A 22,311-nucleotide genomic window follows, 5' to 3' on the forward strand; every position below is an offset into this window, starting at 1 on the left:
GAGAAAAGATTCAAGTTGTCAAGGACTTCATTCTTCTTGGATCAAGTATCAATACTCACGGAAGCAGCAGTCAAGAAATCAAAGGATGTATTGCATTAGGCAAATCTGTTGCACAAGACCTTTTTAAAGTGTTGCAGAGCAAAGATGTCAGCCTGAGGACTAAGGTGCACCTGACACAAGCCATAATATTTTCAATCACCTCATATGCATGTGAAAGCCAGACAGTGAATAAGGAAGACCATAGAAGAATTGATGCTTTTGAGTTTTGGTGTTGAGGAGAATATTGAAAGTACCATGGGCTGCCAAAAGAACCAATAGATCCGTTTTGGAAGAAGTACAGCCAAAGTGCTCCTTGGAGGCCAAGATGGCTAAACTTCATCTCTCATACTTTAGACGTATTGTCAAGAGGGACCAGTCACTGGATAAGGATGTCATGTTTGGTAAGGTGGAGGGTCACAGAAAAAGAAGACCCCCAATGAGATGGATTGGCCAAGTGACAGCATCGATGAACTCAAACGAGGCAACAGTAGTGAGGTTGGCCCAGGATTGCGTTCTGCTGTGCATAAGGTCGCTATGGGTTGGTACTGACTCGATGGCACTTAACAACAACAATCAAATTGTTTTGTAAAACATTTCTCGATGACATTACATTATTGGTTACAATATTATTTATAACTGAATGGAAGCCTTTTTTTTAAAATTTTCCTTTAATTACTGCTTCATTCTTAAAACTAGTTATTGATACAGGTTTACAAATACTAATTACTACAATATTGTAGCTAAAACACTAGAAATTTTGGCAAAATCAGAGACAATAAAAACACTACCATCAGCAAAAGCAACATGTATATATAGCACATGCAGACAAAATCACACGTGATTTGAAACACCATTGTAAAACAGCAGCTCTGACTGGAACACATTAGAAAGTTCAAAAAGTAAATTAGCATACAGTATTTGGCTGGTGGCTGTGTGCCGTGGAGTCGGTTCTGACTCATAGCGACCCTGTACAGGGTTACTGAGGCTGTAAATCTTTAGGGGAGCAGAATGCCTCATCTTTCTCCCGTGGAGCAGCTGGTAGTTTCGAACTGCTGACCTTGCAGTTTGCAGCCCAACTCATAACCACTACACTACCAGAGCTCCTTAGTATTAGCCTAGTAGGTATATTAATACATGTAAATTGGGCTTATGAAAAATGTTTCTGTTATAGCTAACTATAGGGATATTTGTATTAAGAAATTTCACAGACTGGCATTTTGGTGCCATTCCTGACTACAGTGCCACTCAGTGCAGTTTGTACCCCTCCTCCCCTCAGTCCCCCTACTGATGTCACTGGGTCTCACTGCACTCTGGTCAGCACTGAAGAATATAACTTATTAAATCCTTACTAATTTATTGGGTGAAAAATGGTATCTTTTTTCTATCATATGTGAACTGTTAACCATTTTGTAACCTTATATATTTGCTGTGTGTTTTATACAATTTTCCCCCCTTTTACTGTGTGACATTGTTGAATGCTGTCAAGTCAGTTCTGACTCAGAACAACCCTGTATAGAGTTTCCAAGGAGCAGCTGATGGGTTTGAACCACCAACCCTGTGCTTGACAGTCCAGTACTTATCCTACAGTACTTATCCTACTTATCCTACAGCACCACACCAGGACTCCTGTGTGAAATTGGTGTTTGAAAATAATGCCATTGTAATTTCTTACCCTTTTGTTGGTGTTCATGATAAGGACACTCTGATGAGCTGTCTGAGTTACCAGACTTGTTTATTGATGTTAATGATAACTGTCTTTCAGAATGTAAATATTGTACTTATCTAGGGAGATGAGACAGATTACCTAAAGGGTAGAAACATGTCTTGAATATGGAAGAACTTCATCTTTTTCTCCTGATAGAGCCTTATTTAGAGTAGCCTTGCCTTGTGGGGATGGGGTGGGAAGAGAAGGGGTATTTTTACTCCATTGTGTTCTTATTCTCTGTATACTGTAGATTTACACAAGGCCACATCCATTGCTTTCCTTTTAGGAGTTGAGGGATGCCAGACAAGATTGAGTTAGAAATGTCTCAATCAAACAGTTCCCTGGACCCAGATATAAGGGTCTCCAGGGGAGGTGGAGTTTGAGATATAAAGAGAAAAAAATAAAGGAAATTAGGAATGTTGTACATGATTCTTAGGATTCTATGTGATTCTTTCCTCAATGGGTTACTCGAGTGTGTCCCAAGCTTCACTCATGCATCCTTGTCATTTTTGTTTTGGGACAGGGAGAGTCATATTCTGTACTATTATTTACTAAATTTACTATTTTTTTTTAAAGCCCATTTTATTTACTCAAATTTATTTTAAAAATAAACTTTGTCACTTCTATATATGGAAAACCAGTATAATTTGCCATAAATCAAAAGTCACCTTAAAAATAAACATAGTGAAAAACAAAAGTCTTATTAAATTCTAAGCCAGATTCTGTTGCTTGCAAATAATGTCTCTCCTGAGGCTGTCCTCACTTGTTTTAAAAAACTAAAGTCTTATAGAGTAGCACCATACTGAGTCTTTCTCCTTGAGGCTAGCAAAAGGATTTTTTAACAGAATTAAAAAAAAAAAAAATAGAATAAAGGAACAACTGTTTTCTTTTGGGACTCAGTATTTAATGCTGCATATGTGGAGTCCTGGTGTGGCGCTGTAAGTACTAGACTGCTAACCGCAAGGTTGGTGTTTCAAACCCACCTCCTTGGAAACCCTATACAGGGTTGCTTTGGATCGGAACCAACTTGATGACCCTTAACATCAACAACAACGGTAGCATGTGGACTAAAAATTATCTTCTGTTCTAGAGATAGGCTAGATTATGCTACCTTAACAAATTAAACAGGCATCTCAGTGCGCTAATACAATATAGATTCATTTCTTGCTTGTGCTACATGTCAGAATGGGGTATGGTAGTGGATAGAGAAGAGAATCTCTCCATGTAGTTATTCAGTGAGCCAGGCTGAGGACTTCACCATCTGAAATCTCTCCAAGTCACCACAGCAGAAGAGAATTTATAGAAAACTCACAACTGCCTTGTTAGACTTTAGCCTGCAAGTGATTGCCTCCCTTCTGGCTAGAACTAGTCATTTGGCCTTGCCTAAAAGCAGAGTCTTGGTGTGTCACTGTAGGAGAAGCACTGGACTGCTAATCATAAGGTCAGCAGTTCAAACCCACCAGCCACTCCTTAGCACTTAACAACACAATAACAGGAGCAGAGGGGCTGGGATATATAAATAAGCACATGGATTATTTGGTGAGCATTGCTGTCTCTGGCCCATAGGGCTAGTCTAGATGTATCTAGACAAGGAATGGATGGAGGTATTGTTTATTAAAGAAGGCAATGATTATGTCTGGGACCATTTATAATATTATTCATATTAAGCACTTGAAGATGGTCAGACGTGTCAGACTATCCCTTGGTAATGGTATCTCCTTTCTTGAAGCTTCATTAAAGAACGGTCAAAAGTCAACGCAGTTCCTCTGAAGAACAAGAAAGCCTCCAGTTTTCATGAGTTTGCTCGGAATACCAGTGATGCTTGGGACATTGGTGATGATGAGGAAGAGGACTTTTCCTCACCTCCTTTTCAGACTTTGAACTCAAAGGTTGCTTTAGCCACTGCTGCCCAGGTCCTGGAAAACCACAGCAAGCTGAGGGTGAAACCAGAACGATCCCAATCAACAACATCCGACGTCCCTGCCAACTACAAGGTCATCAAGTCCAGCAGTGATGCCCAGCTCTCCAGAAACTCCAGTAAGTCTATCCTGCCCCTGTTCATAGCCACAGCATTCCCAGCAGAGTGTATTTTAAATGAAGAGAGATTTTTCTTTAGGGACTCACTCAGATCTTCCATTGGATGATCTACTCGGAAGCACATCAGTGAGTCTAAGTAGTCATAAGCTATACTGGCTCCTTTCCACCTTGAGGGCTCTTAGCCTATCACCTGGGATTTCACTGATACCCAGATGTTGCCCACCATTGTTTTTCTTCTATGGTGAAGTCCAAAATTTTTGTGGTTTAATTACTTCATGTTGCTTTAAAGCCTGGTCAGGTTTAATAATGTAGACTAAAGGGATTTCTGCACTATTAATGGCCCTGCTCAGCTCTAAGGAACATTAACATAAGTTGTCTTTTTCCTGTTCCTGAGGGACTGGGTCACAGCTTGCTGTTTGCCAAGATGCCCATCAGGCTAGGTGGGGGAGGGAGGAGATGCTAGTTCTTTCTAGGAAACTGGTGTTAATAGCCACATGGGGTGATGGTTTTATATAAGACACTTGGAGACTCCTGGTATATTCCTTTTAGTATCCACTTCTGTGTTTTAGTGTTGCTCTAAAGAATTTTATGGAGTCCTGGTATGGTGCTGTAAGATAAGCTCTGGACTGCTAACTGCAGGGTCATTGGTTCAAACCCACCAACCACTCCTCCGATACCCTATATAGGTCTCAAGTCAGAATCAACTTGAAGGCACTTAACAACAAGGGGTTTTGTGGAAGTTGGTTATTCTGAGCGAGAGAGGAAAGTACCATCATTCGAGTGAAAGTGAAAAAGGGTGAAAAGGAAGTAGAGAATGTCAGAGCCCGGGAGTGTGTCTTAGCTCATATTCAAAGGGAATTTCTTTGTTTATAGTTTCAGACTAAACATATGGTCGTACAGTTACTTTCCGTTGATGATTTCAAGCCCCATTTCATGTTGATTGACCACCATTACTACTATAGGCTGTAAAAAGTATCTTTGCACTGTGATGAGGGTCTCCAAACATTGCCAGCGTGAGGGAGGCCCTTCTCACGATTCCTAATGAACTGCCCTTATACAGCCAGGGCCTTCCAGAGCATTCCTTAGGGGGGTTCAGTCCTGTGCAGATACTACCTATTAATAACAAATATCAGAGACACAACATCGGTCTCAACTTTGCAGTGTGTGGTCTACATTATCTAGGCCCCTTATTACAATAGGTCTCCTAGCCACGTACCTGGTGCAGCTGTGTCTGTAGACCTAGTTGTGCTGGTAGGGTAGTATCCACTGCTTAGTTCTTGTTATGATGACTGCTTTTTTAAGACCTAGATAGGTACAGAATATGAAGGTCATTAATTAAAAACAACTTTTTTTGGGGGGGTGTATTAGTTATCTAGGGCTGCTATAACAGAAATACCACAAACAGAAATTTATTTTCTCACAGTTTGTTGTCGTTAAGTGCAGTCAAGTTGGTTCTGACTCATAGCGACCCTGTATAAGGTTTCTGTGAAGCAGCTGGTGGGATCTGCTTCTCCCATCTCTGCTTGCTTACTTGTGTGCTTAATGTGCTCTTTCATGTCTCAGAAGAGTTTGATTTAAGTTACACCCTATATTAATACTGCCTCGTTAGCGTGGCAAAGAAAGCAGGACAAAGCACTGGACTGCAAGGTTAGTTTGAACTGCAAGGTTCTAGGCTCAAACTCACCAGCCACTCCTCAGAAACACTATACAGGGTCTCTGTGAGTCGAAACTGACTGGACAGCACTTAACAGCAACACACAGTTTGAGGGGTCACAATTCAAATCCATAACGAGAGGTTGGTAGTAAAGTAAACAAGGGTTTCAGAGTCAGGCATATACTAAGGTGGTATGTGAGCCCTCACAAGTTACTTAACCTCTCTGAGCAACAGTTTCCTCATCTGTATAATAGTAAGACATTCCTACCATACATTAGTAGGAGTCCTGGTGTGGTGCTGGACTGCAAAGTCGGTTTGATCCACAAGGTCACTGGTTCAAGCCCACCAATCACTCCTCAGAAACCCTATACAGGGTTGCTATGGGTCAGAACTGACTCAACGTCATTGAACAACAACTGTCTGCTGTAATGATCACACAAAAGCTCATATGTGAAAGTGGCACATCACAATGCTTGGCACATCTTAGGTACTCAATAAATGCTAGTCCTGTATTGCCCCGTTTCTCCTACCACCATCTAGTGTAGACATACCTGGAGCCAGATCGAGTTCCACTTGAGTTTGTGTTCCTGTGAGTCCTGTTCCATTTTGTTGGGGAAATGTCAGCATTGAGAACTGCAGCCTGCCTTAGGCCAGAGCTTCTCATCCAGTGTGCAGGACACATGGAGGGCCAAGAGCAGGCACGAGTTGTGCCAGCGATATTGAGCCTCTCGGCCCCTGGGACACTGAGTGGGGCCTGGGGCTGTTGGAGAGTAGCCACCTCCTTATTGCAGAGTAGTTTTGTCATCATTTGGTATGTGCTTTACAGCATCACAAACCACTATTTGGCAAGAGAAGAATTTCAGGGTGGGGCAGAAAGAAAAGATTTGATTCTCCTTTGGAGTCACCAAAAAAGATCCCGAAAGTTGCTGTAGCATCCGGAGTCTCTGTTAGCACATAAGCTCCTTGGTATGTGTGGTAAAAATGCAGCCCTTCGTCTGGGCAGACGGAATACAAGTTGGGTCTCACCCCTTACCCCCTAACTGGGCGCCTTCAGGTGGCACACACACGGTGGGAGAGGAAACCCACACCTGAACAGTTAGTTAGGGTTAAGATTTCTTAGACTCTGTGTTCTTCAAACAGCCTGGTATGTTTCTCTTCCACATGATCTCAGGTGATACATGCCTGAGGAACACTCTTCACAAGCAGCAGTCACTCCCTCTCCGGCCCATCATCCCCCTCGTTGCCCGGATCTCGGATCAGAATGCTTCAGGAGCTCCCCCAATGACTGTGAGGGAGAAAACCCGCCTAGAAAAATTCCGGCAGCTTCTCTCCAGTCACAACACTGACTTAGGTGAGTTCCTGTGAGCCCCAGTAAGGTAGGACCTCTTGGTGACTAGAATTCTCAGAGACCCAGAAGCTATTGCTCTTTATTCTTCCTTCTTTTACTTTTCCAGCATCTCCTGATCTGATGCCCATTGCAGTGACCTGCAGGTATTAAGTCAGAAGTATGTTTTTAGAGACTAGGGACCAAATGAGGTGGGACTTGGTTTCTGTGGCCTGTAGACCATAGTGCAACTATTCCAGCTTGGGTTGTCCTCACCTCCAGGCGATTCTTACTGAAATCCACACCCACTGGTCTTTATGTTCCCCTCTAACTCTAATCTTTGAGCTGACTGGTTCGCTGCTACCGCAAAGCTGTGTCCTTGGCACTTTGCTGCTCAGGGCTGCTGTTTTGGGTTTTCCCCACGCTTATCAGTAGCAGGTGGCAGCGGCAGTGGTGGAGGTATTATTTGAATGATGGGAGGTATCTGGCAGTGCTGGTTGGGGTTTGGTTTAGGGCATGTTTGGGAAGAGCTAATCCAATCAGATGTGTTATCTGTTTGCAGATGAACTGAGGAAGTGCAGCTGGCCAGGGGTTCCCAGGGAAGTTCGGCCTGTAACCTGGAGACTCCTGTCGGTGAGTTCTGCCCACTCTAGAAAAGTGTGAGCCCCTTAGCTCTTCCAGCCCAGTGAGGGTAGTCTGGGCACCTTTGTCTTTTCTAGTCCTGCAGAATAGGCACTAAACTGGGACTATGGTCCTGTTTCTGTGCATAAGGCAACCGTCTTTGTGTTTTTAGGTTGCAAGACTTAAATTTTCTTTTAATTTTTTTGTTGTTGAGAATGTATATACACAGCAGAACATACACCGATTCAGACATTTCTCCATGTAAAATTCAGTGGCATTAATTACATTCTTCCAGTCGTGCAACCATCCTCACCCTCCTCTTCCAAGTTGTCCCTCCCCCATTAAAGTGAGCTTACTGCCCCCTAAGTTTCCTTTCTAATCTTTCGAGTTGTAAAGCAATGTTCCTGAGATTTCATTCTCCTACATGTAAAAGGGGAATATGTTCTTCTTCCCGCAAATGTGGAAGAGCACAAGCTTGCTCTTATAGTCACGACTTCACTTTCTCAACAGAGGAGGAAGAATATGAGTTGAGTGAACCAGTATAACCACAGCACTTGCTTTGGGCAATTTCCCACATTCCCTGTACTTTACCCTGTAATCAGTATGAGTCACCACAGTGGTTGTAACCAATCCTGTGACTGTGCAGGGCTGAGACATGGGCCTCCAGTGGAAGCCCACACTCCTCTTGCCTTCAGTGTGCCAGCCATGGTGATGGGAACTCGTTCATTCATTCCTCTATAAAGATTTATCACAGTGCCTGCAGTTCGCTAGGAACAGTGCCAGATGCAGTGTGGTTCTGCACAGATGAATGAACCACAAACCCTACTTTCCAGGCACTCACTCCCTGTAGAATGCATTATGTAAACATCTGCAAGAGGGAGGATCTCTCCTGACTGCCCTGCCCCAGCCTCGGTCTTGCACCCATGTATTCATTGCCTCTGCCACTTGTAATAAGTTTGAATGCTATTTCAGAGTAGAGTTGGTGAGAATGGAAGGGGATGCAAGAGATGTAGAAACTGAGAATGGGATCTGGACCAGGGAGAAGAATGAAAGTTGGCCCGGAGCTCTGGTCAGGAGGGAGACTGCGGCCAGAAGTTCTGTGGCCGGGTGTTGTAACTGCCACCTAGAAGAGTCTATTCAATTTCCTAAGCCAGTAATTCTGAATGTTACATAAAAGGAATGTACAACCGGCATCAGCTTACTTGGCACATCACAGCACACGCTGTGTACATTGCTGGATCCCCTTGATTCTTAGAAGTCTGACTCTGCACACATGTAGCCCTTGGAGGCCCTGATATGGGTCCAGATCCCTCCCACTGACCTACATTCACCACTCTACTGTGCCAGCTCTGAGAGCACTGCAAGTTCACCAGCAGCACAGACTCCAAGTGCGCAGAGGAGCAAATAACCCTGAGAAAATTGGCTTTGCTTCGCCAGCCCGCATGTGGAGCTCAGTGAATGAGGAGAGGGAAGACACTCAGTGGCCAGAAGCCAAAGGGAATTTATCTTCTGTTTCTTTGATAGTTTCCAAGTCACTGCTCAGGTTTAAATTAAAATTAAGGGTTTATCCAACCAATGTCTGTCTCCATCTGACCGGCAGTCCTGTCTGTAGGGCTATCTCCCAGCAAACACTGAGCGGAGGAAGTTGACCCTACAGCGGAAGCGGGAGGAATATTTTGGCTTCATTGAGCAGTATTATGACTCTCGAAACGAGGAGCATCACCAGGATACCTACCGACAGGTATAGTCAACACCTGCTGCCTCTTCGTTCTTACCTCAATAGTCAGAATCATCAGGTAGGTGTCCTGATAATGCGGGTTACCAAGTCTTCAGGCAATGGCATGCTGCTTAGGAATACCCACTCCACCCAACCCAACCCCAGGTTGCTGCTTTCCTTCTTCCCTCCAGCAGCTCTGATTTTTCCCATTATTAAAAAAAAAAAAAGAGCATATGTATATGATCTCTGGTATGGCACTGTAGGATCAGCACTGGACTGGTAACTGCAAGGTTGGTAGTTTAAACCCATCAGCTACTCTTGGAAACCCTATTCAGGGTTGCTATGAGTTGGGACTGACTTGACGGCACACAACAACACACACACAAATATATACATACACAAATATGTATACATGAGTATATATAGTAGAAGCCATGATGCCGCAATGGATTAGCACTGTGTTACTAACTACAAAGCTAGCATTTCAAACACACTGGTACTCTGCAGGTGAAAGATAAGGCTTTCTGCTCCTGTGAAGATTTATAGTCTCAGAAACCCTAGGGAGCAGTTTTGTTCTGTCTTACAGGGTCACTGACTTGGAATCAACTTGATGGCAGTGGGTGTTTGTGTGTGTGTGTGTGTGTGTGTGTGTGTGTGTAAGATCAGCACAGGACTGTGAACCAAAAGGTCAGCAGTTCAAACCTACTCACTGCTCCTTGGAAGCCCTATATAGGATCCCTATCAGTTAGAACTGACTCCAAACCTATACAGGGTTGCTTTGGGTTGGAACTGACTTGATGGTACTTAGCAACCCTGGGTTTCTGAGGAGTGACTGATGAGCTTGAACTGCTGACCTTGTGGTTCAAACTGACTTTGTAGTCCGGTGCATTAACACCAGGACTCACTCACTCTCTCTCTCTCTCTCTCTCTCCATATATATATCAAAAAGTTCATGGAAAAATGGAATTGGTAGATAATGGAATAGGCATTGGTCTATGGTGGTGTTTCTTAAAACGTAATGTGCATACAAATCATCTAGGATCTTGATAAAATTCTCCCTAAGAATTATGATAAAATACAGCTTCTCATTTAGTAGATCTGGGTACTTCTAACAAGTTCCTAGGTGATGCTGATGCTGCTGGACCACAGACCTCTCTGAGGAGTAAAGGTGACAAGACACAAGGTGAAAGACAGGTTCACTCAGCAGCAGTCCAGTCTCTGGACTTCCACATCTGTGTCCTTTGGCACACTGTGTCTGCCAGTCTGCAGGAGTGTAGCCATCAGCAGCCTTGGTGGGGAGTTTTCTCTCATCACTCATAGTGGTCTCCCCAGCCTGAAAAAGGTCTACTGGAAGTATCATATGTTGAGAAGAGAAGTTATCATCTGTTGGTTGCAGATGGAAACAGACTGTGGGACAGGCAGCTGTCTACAACTGAGGTGTGTTACTTTCAGCCCCCAAACTAAAGTAGCCTCTACCGCTACTAATATATCTTTAGGATTGTTAGACTGGGTATTGAGAAATCACCAAAGTCCTCTTCCCTGGGGCCAAAAACCAGTGGTAGTGACCTGTTTGGTATCAGAAGTAAGAACCTTCAGTTCCAAGGAAGGCCAAGTCCCCTGGGTCCTTCCCTGTGTTTTAGACGTCATGACTTCCTGAGCAAGTCCTCCAGATCTGGCATGCCATTGTGACTGCAAGGACTTTTTTAGTTCTTGGGAACTGTTGGCTGAGTAAGCTTCTGAAAGAGGGGTACACATTTTGATCATACCTGTTAAATAATTGCCAGCCCAGAATGAAACATAAAGTCTAGAGCAATAAGAAAAAGTAATTGATTCTCTTAGGTTGTGAGACCTATTGCTTTTTGATATAAATAGTTTACTTTGGGAGGCTTCCTCACTGTTCGATAAGCTGTCACTATCACGGAAACACTTTCCTGATGGACAGGTAAGTTCAGCTAGACTTTTTTCTGTATAAGTCAGTTCTTTCTATGTATAAATTGTGCTCTTTCTTTTATTTTCTTGATTCCCAGCTCTTAAGAAAAAACCTTCTCAAAATTGCTTATCAAAAGAATGAACTTGCATTTGCATTTTTGGATATGACTTCTCTTTTACAGATTCACATTGACATTCCAAGGACAAATCCTCTCATTCCATTGTTCCAGCAGCCACTTGTACAGGAGGTGAGGAAAGTACTTACCATTCTCTGACCCTTCTCCCTGCATCCTCTGTGGCACCTGTTCTGTGTGAGCCAGGGAGCTTTGGTCCTGTCAGAGCACTTTTTTTTTTTTTTTTTTTTTTGGCATAGAAGGAATACTTTAATTTGGGAATGTATAACATGTTGCAAATTTTACAAGGTTTTATGAGGGTGGTGGGATTTTGAGTCAAGAAATGGCATTTATAAACCAAGGAACCAATTTAGCCCATGTAGAATTCTCCACAGGTCAATCTGATGAAGCACACAAAGCAAAACACTAATGGGAAGACTCTTAGCCATCATCTGTTCCTACCTCATTATTTAACAGATGGGAGATACACAAGTAGCTCTAGGTTTTCTAGAAATTTTAAATGCTACCAAAACTTAGGCTTTACAAATTCCATCTCAGCTATCTAGGACTGTGATACTATATGCCAGAACAGACATTAGAAAAGCCCTTCTCCAGGATTAATGAAAAGCCAATAACTTTGGGTCACAATAATTTAAAAGATAGAAAAGGATCCCATATTACTGGAATTTTTTTTAAATGACAATTTATACAATAAATGTTAAAGAAAATTATAATACAACATGCAAGTGGTCTAACAGCCAAAACTCAACAAGATTGGTTGACAAAAAATGCTGATCAATATTACTATTTTCCATGTAGCATCTTGACTTGATAGCACTGAGCAGTATCTATCAATTATGAACTTCAAGATGATACTGGGGTATATGTTTCCAAGTTTGAACTACCAGTATGACCTAAAAGAACTCAGAAAATAAAGTTTCTAATTTCAAAAGACACATAGTAAATAAAATGGAGTAAATCTCAATAGTACCTACTTACATACAAGCGAAATCAGAATCAACGCTAAGAGTCCATCTTAGTCATGGCTTTATCACTTAATAGGGAGAAGATCTTGTTCCAGATTGATCTGTCAGAGCACTGTCTCATGCATTTTCATTTGGTCTTCATAGCAAACCGGTGAGATTAAAGAGGTTAAGACTTGTCCCATGTCTTGAAGCTAGCAGATGGTATAGTAAAAACTAATACCTGCATCTTAGAATCCCTATTCCTATGTTCACTCTACTTTATCCAGCTGTTTTGAGATCTACAAAGTTAACAAAGCACATGAAAGGTCTTAGTGATTAGTTTCTTTTTAGTGACAAAACTTTGTCAAGGTCAGAGGTGCTGTAAGGGCACTTAGGAGAAGATGGCAAGAAATTATTGATGTGGTTCTTTCCATTCCTCATGCAAAACTTGAGTGCCACCCTTTTTGTCACCTCCTTCCTGATAATGCAGTTGTGACTTGCAGTTTGAGGATGTGATTCTGTTTGGTATTGTTAATTATTTCTACTGTGAAAGTTTTTTGACCCAAACAGTAGCCATCATCTCATTGAGATTAGAGGTTTTCTTTGTAGCTTCCCAGTAGCTAGGACACTGGGTATGAGTGTTTTTTGAATTGAGCTTTCTGGTATCCTCAAAATAGAGAAGGATGTTGGTGAAAACAACCAAGATCATTTCTGTTTGACTTTGGGTTAGAGTCATTGTTCTGGTCAATAGGTGTCTCCACTGGGAAAATTTTAGGGCAGCACTATTATTTTACTTATAGGATTCAGCTCAAAGGAAGCTTAAAACCCATTCGGGATTCCTTTGCTTGCTTCTCCTATTACATTTCCCATGGCTCCACCCTACTATTCCTCATTTTAACTTGGAGATATTAAAATACTTCTCTTTTTCTTGTACATACTTTTTCTAAACTTGAGGATAGGTAAAGTAGTTTGCTTAAAAGATTTCTCCTAGGAAATACTGCATAGGACCACTATTTTAAAAGACTAAGAAAAAGAACCCATACTAAAGAGTTGGGGAGGATTCTTAGCTGGTTACTGGAATGTGAGGGGTGGGGTGAGGGGAGGGAGGGGAAGGTGGAGCACAGGGTAGGAAATAAACACAGGATAGTTTCGGTGCTGGGAAAATGGGCAATACACAAGAAGGAGGAGGGGAATGGAAGAACAAGGCAGATGGGAGAACAGTTAAGCAGGTTTACATGGGCTAAATGGGGCAGAGGTAAATATTGATGTATGCACAACTTTGGAACAACAGGGCTCTGGAATACAGGGATTGAGGCATGGTTGGAATGGGCAAAATGGGTGAAATAATGTTAAGATGCTTGGCTGTCTTTTGAATCTTGGTTTCTCTTGCATACCATTATAAAATAGACACTTGAGAGTAGAGAAAGGAATAGCCAGAAATAGCACCATAGAAAGCTCGTAAGTCCGCCTTCTGCCTATAACTGATTGGAATACCTAAAATGGGGCTACAACGTGCCCAGTGAAGGAGGCTTCCTGTGCAGCCTGTGCATTGCATAAGACCATAGGTGGAATCCTGAACCCCATCCAGAATCTTCTGAGGTGGGAAATTTTCACTTTAAAGGACAAGCAGACCAGCCTGGAGCAGCTAGAAGAACAGAAGATACTTCTTGAAAGAAAGTCCGACAGGAAAAATACAAAACAATAACAGCAGTCTGACTGATAATTACAAGAACAAGGAATTTGTTCGCCCAGGAGACATCAAGGCAAGTGGTCGGGTCCCCTCAGGGAAAACCCCCTTCCAAGACTAAAACTCAGTGGGAATACATGAGCAGACACATGCTCTGACTGGCAACCATGTTGGTCATCGATAAGGGGAAGTGAGGGAAAAACAGCAACGAAGCTGCCAACTAAGTCCAACCACATTCAATAGACTCCTGTGAACACATGTGGAGACTTGGTTGGCCAGCAGTTTGGCAAGACCTGGGGACTCCTGGGACCAGAGTCAGTGACATAGCCACAGAGGACTAGAGTGGAGAATGAAGTGTCCAGCTGATAAGAGAGGGCATATGCACAAGAACACCCACACTTGCAGATAATACCCACTTGACCTGGCTTCAAAGTCTGGATAATCAGAGCTGAACTAGAAGAAGAAAAAAGAGGGAAAAAAGAGTAATCTGATACAATTTGATGAACTTGACCTACACCTTATGGATGCAGTAGCTCAAAAAAGGGAACAAATCTTTACAGCGAGGATCATTCCTACCCCCTCGATACACAGAGTAGACAGGGATGGGCAACTTGGACATTGGCTACCCAAAATGGGGGAGCTACAAAGGCAAGAAGTGGCTGGTTTACAAGCTTTCAAGAGGGAGCCTAGATCCAGAGGGTGCAGAGTAAGGTAGAGTCTCCACTGAATAGTATCCAATCTGTCTGTGCGGGGCTGGTGAAAGGAAATGGGGATAGCACTCAAGTAGTACTAATAGTGAATAATTACTATCAGGACTGACTGTAAGGGTTGGAAATGTAAAAGTAGATGTTTTGTAGCAAAAGGAGGGGAGTGGTTGACTTTGCAGTCCAGGAGTGGAGGTCTCTGGGACCATCAAGGGAAAAGAGTGGAGTATGGGGCCCTACCCAGAGAAACAGTGACGCCAAAGATGGAGGCAGAGACGATGACGTGGAGAGATGGAGCCACTGGAGACTCTAGACCCAGAGAGGGAGAGGAGCTGTGTGCTGACGACCAGGGGGCAGGCTTGTGGGCTGTGCCCTTTGTTTGTTTGATGATGCAGAAAGGGGATTGTAATCATGGCAATGTAACGTTACATAATAGCATGAATGTAAAGCTGATGCTCTCCCATGTAAGCTATCACATAATTCACAATAAAACAGTTTTTTAAAAAAAGACTTCTCCTAGTAGTAGAAGCTGAATGCAAAGAAGGAAACTCATATTACATTCCTTCCAGTTTTCTTAAATCATTTTGTCATCAAGTAGGTTATTGTCCTCTTGTTGTTAAGTTGGTTCTGACTCATAGTGACCCTGGATAGGGTTTCCAAAGAGCAACTGGTGGGTTTGAACTGAAGACCTTGTTGCTCGCAGTCCCTGTTCCTACAGCGCCACACCAGGAGTCCTCTTAAGCATAATAAAAATGCCAACCAGGGAAAAATAATGAAGTGACACTGACTACTGAAAGACTTGGCTTTGCAAGCCTAAAAGAGTTGAAAATTTATTCCAGTAAGTCAGAATTACCCACACTATTAGAAGAGGCTGGAGTCTAGGTATGGCACTGCAAGTTAATGTGCTGGACTGCAAAGTTGGTTTGAACCATAAAGTCAGCAGTTCAAGCTTACCATCCACTCCTCAGAAACCCTATACAGGGTCACCATGGATTGGAACTGACTCAACAGCACTTAAACAGCAGTAGAAGAGGCATAGGAAAAACCTTCAGGGATTATCTGGTTCACTCCTCTCTACAAGGCAAGACTTTCCCAGATTTTCATAATGAAGATTCACTGGTCTCCCCCGGTAAGCAGCCTTGGTGCTCTTCAGTTTCCATCACTTTGACATCTTCCTGTGTACAGTGCGAATAAGGCTGTCTGCATTGTCCTGTCCTTACTAGAGATGGACCATTACAGGTCTCCTGATTCTGAACAGCTAGCTTCCATGCACTTGGCCATTGTCAAAGTCACCAAGGGATTGAGAGATTGGAATAGAAGCCCTCATCAGTCCTCAGGACGACTGAACTGGAGGAGCTTACTTGTTAGCAGCATCCTGCGTCTCCTCATCCGGTGCCCATTGCAGTGACATGCAGGTCTTAAGTCAACAGTATGGTACCAAAGATTAGGGATCAAGTGAGGTGACCACAGTAGGTACAAGGAAACAGGGAATGGAACCTGGATTCATTGAGATCTTCCTGAGTGTGGTGGGTCTAGCTTGAGTTAGGGAGGGAAAGGTGTCATTTATCAACAGATGGTGTGGCAGAGTCTAGTGGTGGCAGAGATTGTTCTCACGCCCATAAGAGCAGGAGTGTCAACAGGGGAAGTGTTTGCTCAACTGTGCCCATCAGCTGGGAGACCGACTCAGCCATCAATGACATGGGAGCTGGGAAACACCCTCCGCTGTGTCTCTAGATATTCTGCTGCTTTTCTCCTATACTAGCTAACCAACTCCAAAGCCAGATAGCCTTTGTTTTTGGTTTTGTTTTTAATTAGTTTCCAGGAGGTTTTCTTCCCTTGCATCTGACCTCTGAAAGTGCCTCTTCAGTCTGACCCTAAAACTGACTGGCTAGAACTTTGCTAAAACCCTTGCCCAGCTGCATGTATTCCCCATTACCTCTGCCATCTATCTGGTGTGGTGCACAGATACATGAGGTCAAAGCCAGTCTTAAGAAAATATATCAGGCTCAGGAGTCATGGTCCCCCAGAATGAAGCCAGGGAACAAATGTTATCAGATTGAGAGGAGCTGGGGGGAAGCTCAGGGTACCTTATGAAGGTGGAGGGAAGTATAGTTCACTGAGACAGGGCAGGACTCTCTAAATGGACTGTAAAGGACTTCTAGTTTATCTCTGCCTAGGCCAGAGGCATCCCTGATACCTCTATTCTCAAATTCCTCACTGTGGGAGTCCTTAGGGTTTGCACTGTTTGGCTTCCTATCCCCAGCGAACCTCTGGGCTGCATCTGATATATGAAGTGACTTCCTGTCTGTATAGTCTGTCACTTGCTCCTAGTCAAGCTGGCTCAGAGCTAGATCTATATCTGGATCTAGATCGCCTGCGTTTTTCTCCGCAGAGGTGAAGGAGAATGTTTTTCTCCGCAGAGGTGAAGGAGGATGGCAGAGTAGGGGTTTCTTTTCTAAAGCCCACAATGACCAAAGATTTAGAAAAAAGGTATCAGAACTAAAATGTTCCAGTTGCTTGCTCCTGGAAATAGAGAAACGTTATCTACAATGAGAGTACTGAGGACACCCATAGCAAGTCTTTTCTAAGCCATTTGAGTCCGAAATTGAAAAAATAAAGGGCCAGAAGTATCTAGCCTTGCTTGAAAGCAACTAATGTCTTAGAAACATTTTTCATTTATATATTCCTCCTTTGTCCGACTGTATTTTTACATTTTCCTAAAAATTCTGCACCAAACCTAAGAGCAATTATGAGGTAGATAAACGGAAGATGGGGGAGTATCTATCCATGTTCTAACTCTCATGTCTTCTTCTTTCTCATTTTTCTAGATCTTTGAAAGAATTCTGTTTATTTGGGCCATTCGACACCCTGCCAGTGGGTATGTCCAGGGAATTAACGACCTGGTCACTCCGTTCTTTGTCGTCTTCCTCTCAGAATATGTAGGTAAGAAGCACAAGAACCAAGTTGAACACACTTTTACTCTTTATCTGTGATCTGTTTGTTTTTCCAAAAAGTTTCAGCCATTAGATGTCTTGCTAAGAAGGAAATAGTGACTTTGGGACATACAACTAAATCTATTTTAAAAGTGGCGGTGGCAGCAGCTTGGAATTTATCTCTCAAGATAGCCACAGATGCCACCTAAAAAGTCCTGCTGTTTCACAAGAATGACCAAATTCATGTATTTATATTCTGAAAATTTGATGGTTATTTTAGGATTATTTTACACTTGTTTCCAAGATTCAGGCTCTCATGCATGAAAGCTAGAATTTTAGGATTTATGTCAGGTCTTCACGCTTCCATTCATGAGCTAGATCTTAAAAGCAGAAGTGGGCGTGTAGAAGAGGAAAAGTTGTGGTCTCAGGACCTATGTCATGTAGGAGTTAATGGAGTGCACCAAGAAGAGATCCAGCACATTGATTTCTCTCTTTTCCTTCATCACCTTTTTCGTGCCTCACTGAGATTGTCACTTTGAATAGAGTGATCAGAACACCTAGGCATGATACTTAGGTTTTCTTTTACTGCCAGCTTCCTCCTCTAGCCAGCCTAAATTAAGAGAGTATTAAAAGTTGTTGAGGATCCTCAGCTGCTACTGCCTTTTTTTGGTTTCCTTAACCATGTGTGTCAGGGATTCGCAGGAAAACCCATCTGCCATGGCCGGATGCTTTGGTTCTCTCTTCTCAGTCAAGATACAGAGAACTTCATGTTGCAAATCAGAACATTGGAAGGGACCTTAGAAACTTTCTTGTCTAGTCCCTTCACTTCACAGATGAATTGTAAGATTCCCTGCCTCCTTCATAGTCGTAGCGCTAGAACAGAATCCTTTTCTCTTGGGGGCCCTCCAGGAAAAGGATATTTGTGAGATCTGGTCCAAAGTGGACCCAGGAGGGATAGTATGGTGGTTGAAGTACAGACACTGGTGTGACTTTCCAAGTTTGACCCTGAGAAGCCCTTTTCTTTAGATTGTGAAAGTGGTATATGATTGTGGTTTTTGTAGAAAGCCATGGCAGGAAAGGTGGTTAATAAGAAATAGAAGAGAATGGGAACGCCTTGGAAAAAGACAGCATAAGAAATAGCTCACATAGTCCATCCAATTCAAGTTTTCTGATAGGGCTCAAAGGGATGGCAGTCCTAAAAAGTGAAGGCAAGTATCTCACTACTTTTTTTTTTTTAATGTTTTATTGTGAATTATATGATAGTTTACATGTTTACATGAGAGAACTTTAGTCCCACATTCATTCCATCGCACATCACACCATTGCCACGGTTCCAATCCCCTTCATGCATCAGCAACCAACCAAAGGGTATATTCCAGAAACCCGTCCCCTACTCTTCCCCTTCCTCCCCCCAGCTTTCGGCCCACGGGCTCTTTCCCTCTCTGGATCCAAAGTCCCCAGCCGCTTCATCACTCCATGCCATCATCTCTGTCTCCATCTCAGGGATCTCTGGTTCTCTGGGTAGGGTCCCACTCCTGGCTCTTCTCCGTCGATGGTCCCAGAGACCTTCACTCCTAGACTAGAGAAACAATCGCTCCCTTCCTTGCTATAAAACGTCTACCTCTGCACTTCCAACTCTCACAATCAGTCCTGACAACCACTACTCACTACAGTATCACGAGTTACCCATCTGTATTTCACTTCATCAGCTCCGCCCAGACAGATTAGACAGTATTCACTGGAGACTCTGCCCTCCTCCATGCCCCCCAGCTCTAGGTTCCCTCCTGAAAGCTTGCAAGCCAGTCACCTCTTGCCTCTGTAGTCCCCCGCTCCCCATTTGGGTATCCAATGTCAAAGTTGCCCATCTCTGCCCACTCTGTGTGTGGAGGGGGTGGGAATGTTTCTTGCTGTAAGGATTTGTTCCTTCTTTTGAGTCACTGCATCTGCAGGTATAGGTCAAATTCATCAGATTGTATCAGCTCACTCTTTTTTTTCTTCTTCTTCTTCTTTCTTCTCCTGGTTGAGCTTCGATCATCCAGTCATCCAGTCCAGGTCACGTGGGCACCATCCTCAAGTGTGGCCGTTCTTGTGTCCATGCCTTCTCCTCCCATCAGCCAGCAGCTCCACCTTCCATTCAAGTCCTCCGTGGCTACGCCACTAACTCTGGGCCCAAGAGTCCCCAGGTCTCCTCTCACTGCTTGCCAAGCAGGTCCCCAACTGGGTCCACAGAAGCCCACTGAACATTGCAAGGCTTAGCTTGCCGCTTCATTGCTGCTTTTACCCCTCTACCCCATCAGTGATGCTTGTGGTCACCAATCAGAGCATGTATTTCCATTGAGTCTTAGTCTTGGAAGGGGGTTTGCATTGAGAGGACCCGACCACTTGCCTTGATGTTTCCTAGGGAAGCGATTTGTTTGTTCTTGTAGTAACAGTTCCTCTGCCTCTATTGTTTTGTATTTTTCCTGTAGGTCTTTCTTTTAAGAAGTGTCTTTTGTTCTTCTAGCCGCTTCAGCCTGGTCTGCTCGTCCTTTCAAGTGGAGATTTCTGATCTGTGGAGATCTGGATGTGGTTTGGGTTTCTACCTATAGTTTTATGTTCTCACTGCTTTTTGCCAGTATCTCTGATTGTAAGGAAACCTAAGAAGAGTAATAGTATTGGACCAAACTTCACTATTGAAAAGTTCAGGGGAAAGATTGTACAAAGTTGATAAAAATTTCTAATCAAATTGTATCCATGTTTCTATAGATATTGATCATAATTTAATCTAAAAACTCTAAGTAACATTTAAACTAAAAATTATGTGTAAAGACCATGATAAGTCAAAAAGTATTACAGCAAAATCATGAAAACTTTTATTAAACAAAAATATTAAAATATGAAGCTGTTTCTTGATATATTTTCCATCTAGATCTATACATATTTGAAAGCAATGTTTCCACCTCTGCAATCCTTTCCTGAAGAATTCTGTACTCTTTGATTTATACCATTTCAAAATGGCAGTTTGGGCATCTTTGAGGAACTGAAATTGTGTTCGTTTAAATGTTCTTTGAGCTTTGGGAACAAAAGGAAGTCTAAATGGTCAAGATTTATATAGGGTAGATGGGGTAAGTTGTTTCCCAATGAAACAGCCCTTTCTACCTTGACCAATGAGCAGATGCATTGTCGTGATGGAAAATAATTCCTTCACACAACTTTTCTCACCTTTTCCTCATCAATGCAATTTATAGTTCTCTTTATTAACCTTCTTCCTTTTAAGTCCCCATGATTACTCTGTGTCCTTCAAGAAAATCTGCCAAGGTTACCCCTTTGGAGTCCCAGAAAATATTCACTATAACCTTTTTTTTTTTTTTTTTTTTTGTAGCCCCCAGTTTTTGTTTTTTGAAGTTTTTATTGTGAATTGAGTGATAGTTTACATGGGAGACCATCAGTTTTGCACTCAACTTATGGTATTTTGTTTTATTGCAATGATTACAATTCCCTCCGTGCATCACCATTCAACAGTATTTGCTTCTATTCCCTCTGGAGTTTTTTGTTTTTGATTTTGGATGTACACAGAAACATTCAGGAATACATAATCATTTAAACAACCCAAGAGCACATTCTGCAAGCCTGCCTCCTGGCCACCAGCACACAGCCATCACCTCTGCCTCCATCTCTGGTGCTGCTGCTTCTCTGGTTAGGGTTCCAAGTTCTTGTCATGCTCTTCTCTCTTGGTCTGGTTTTGTTGCAGATAGGTTTATTTATTTATTTATTTTTCTTGCAACCTACTTGATTTCTCCTTTATTTGGAAGTTCTGTAACTACACTATTCCCCTTTTTTACTTTGTTTTGTTGCAAACTGGTATCTCTGGTTCCCTATTTTCAGTCTTCTAGGTTTGTTTTACTTTAAATACTTCTGTATCTGAGCTGGGTTCTGGGTGACATTGTCATGTATGTTATTCTCAGTTTGTTGTCTGCTGCTGTTGGTTCTCTGTCCAAAGAACTACTTTTAGTATTTTTTATAAGGTTGGTCTGGTTTTTGCAAATCCTTTTCATTTCTGTTTATCTGGAAATGTCCGATTTCACTGTCATCGTTGATGGACAGTTTTGCTGGGTATATTGTTCTTGGTTGGCAATTGTGTTTTTTTTCATGTGGAGTTTTATATATGTCTTCCCATTATCTTCTTGTCTGCATGGTTTATGCTGAGAAATCAGAACTTAGTCTTACTAGTTCTCCTTTGTAAGCAACTTTACGTTTTTCCCAAGCCGCTCTCAGGATTTTTGTCTTGTCTTTGGTGATTTGGCATCATGGTGATTTTCTTTGGTGGGTCTTTCCTGTTTGGAGTTCATTTAACTTCTTGAATGTCTATCTTCTCATCTTTCATAATGTTAGGATAGTTTCCTTCCAGTAACTCTTGGACCATTTTCTCTATGGTTTTATTTGTGTCTTCCTGTTCTGGAATTCCAATCACATGTAAGTTATTCCTCTTGATAGTGTTCCACATAAATCTTAGGTTTTCTTCAGATTTCTTAATTCCCCTTTCTGATTATTCCTCTTTTTTTTTTTTTTTTTTTGTTTAAATGTTTTATTGTGAATTATATGATAGTTTACATGAGAGAACTTTAGTTTTACATTCAATTCCATCGTATATCATTTCATTGCCATGGTTCCAGTCCCCTCCATGCATCTTCTTCCATGCATTATTCACTACAGTATCGCAAGTTACCCATCTGTATTTCATTTCATCAGCTCCGCCCAGACAGATTGGATAGTACTCACTGGTGATTCTGCCTTCCTCCATGCCCCCTAGCTCTAGGTTCCCGCTTGAAAGCTTGTAAGCCAGTCACTTCTTGCCTTTGTAGTCCTCCCCTCCCCATTTGGGTATCCAATGTCCAAGTTGCCCA

General features: G+C 42.5%; 1 protein-coding gene across 1 annotated transcript in view; it reads left to right on the top strand.

The window, feature by feature from the left end:
- Positions 1-22,311, top strand: part of TBC1D22B (TBC1 domain family, member 22B) — a 103,757-nt gene that overhangs the window by 23,974 nt on the left and 57,472 nt on the right. The window contains exons 3-8 of the mRNA XM_006860421.1: positions 3,474-3,781; positions 6,607-6,786; positions 7,322-7,392; positions 8,993-9,121; positions 11,209-11,274; positions 17,324-17,438. Coding sequence (XP_006860483.1) covers positions 3,474-3,781; positions 6,607-6,786; positions 7,322-7,392; positions 8,993-9,121; positions 11,209-11,274; positions 17,324-17,438 — 869 coding nt within the window. The remainder of the gene's footprint in view (positions 1-3,473; positions 3,782-6,606; positions 6,787-7,321; positions 7,393-8,992; positions 9,122-11,208; positions 11,275-17,323; positions 17,439-22,311) is intronic.

This window comes from Chrysochloris asiatica, unplaced genomic scaffold (genome assembly GCF_000296735.1).
Source record: "Chrysochloris asiatica unplaced genomic scaffold, ChrAsi1.0 scaffold00038, whole genome shotgun sequence".
In the NCBI taxonomy this organism is placed as follows: domain Eukaryota; kingdom Metazoa; phylum Chordata; class Mammalia; order Afrosoricida; family Chrysochloridae; genus Chrysochloris; species Chrysochloris asiatica.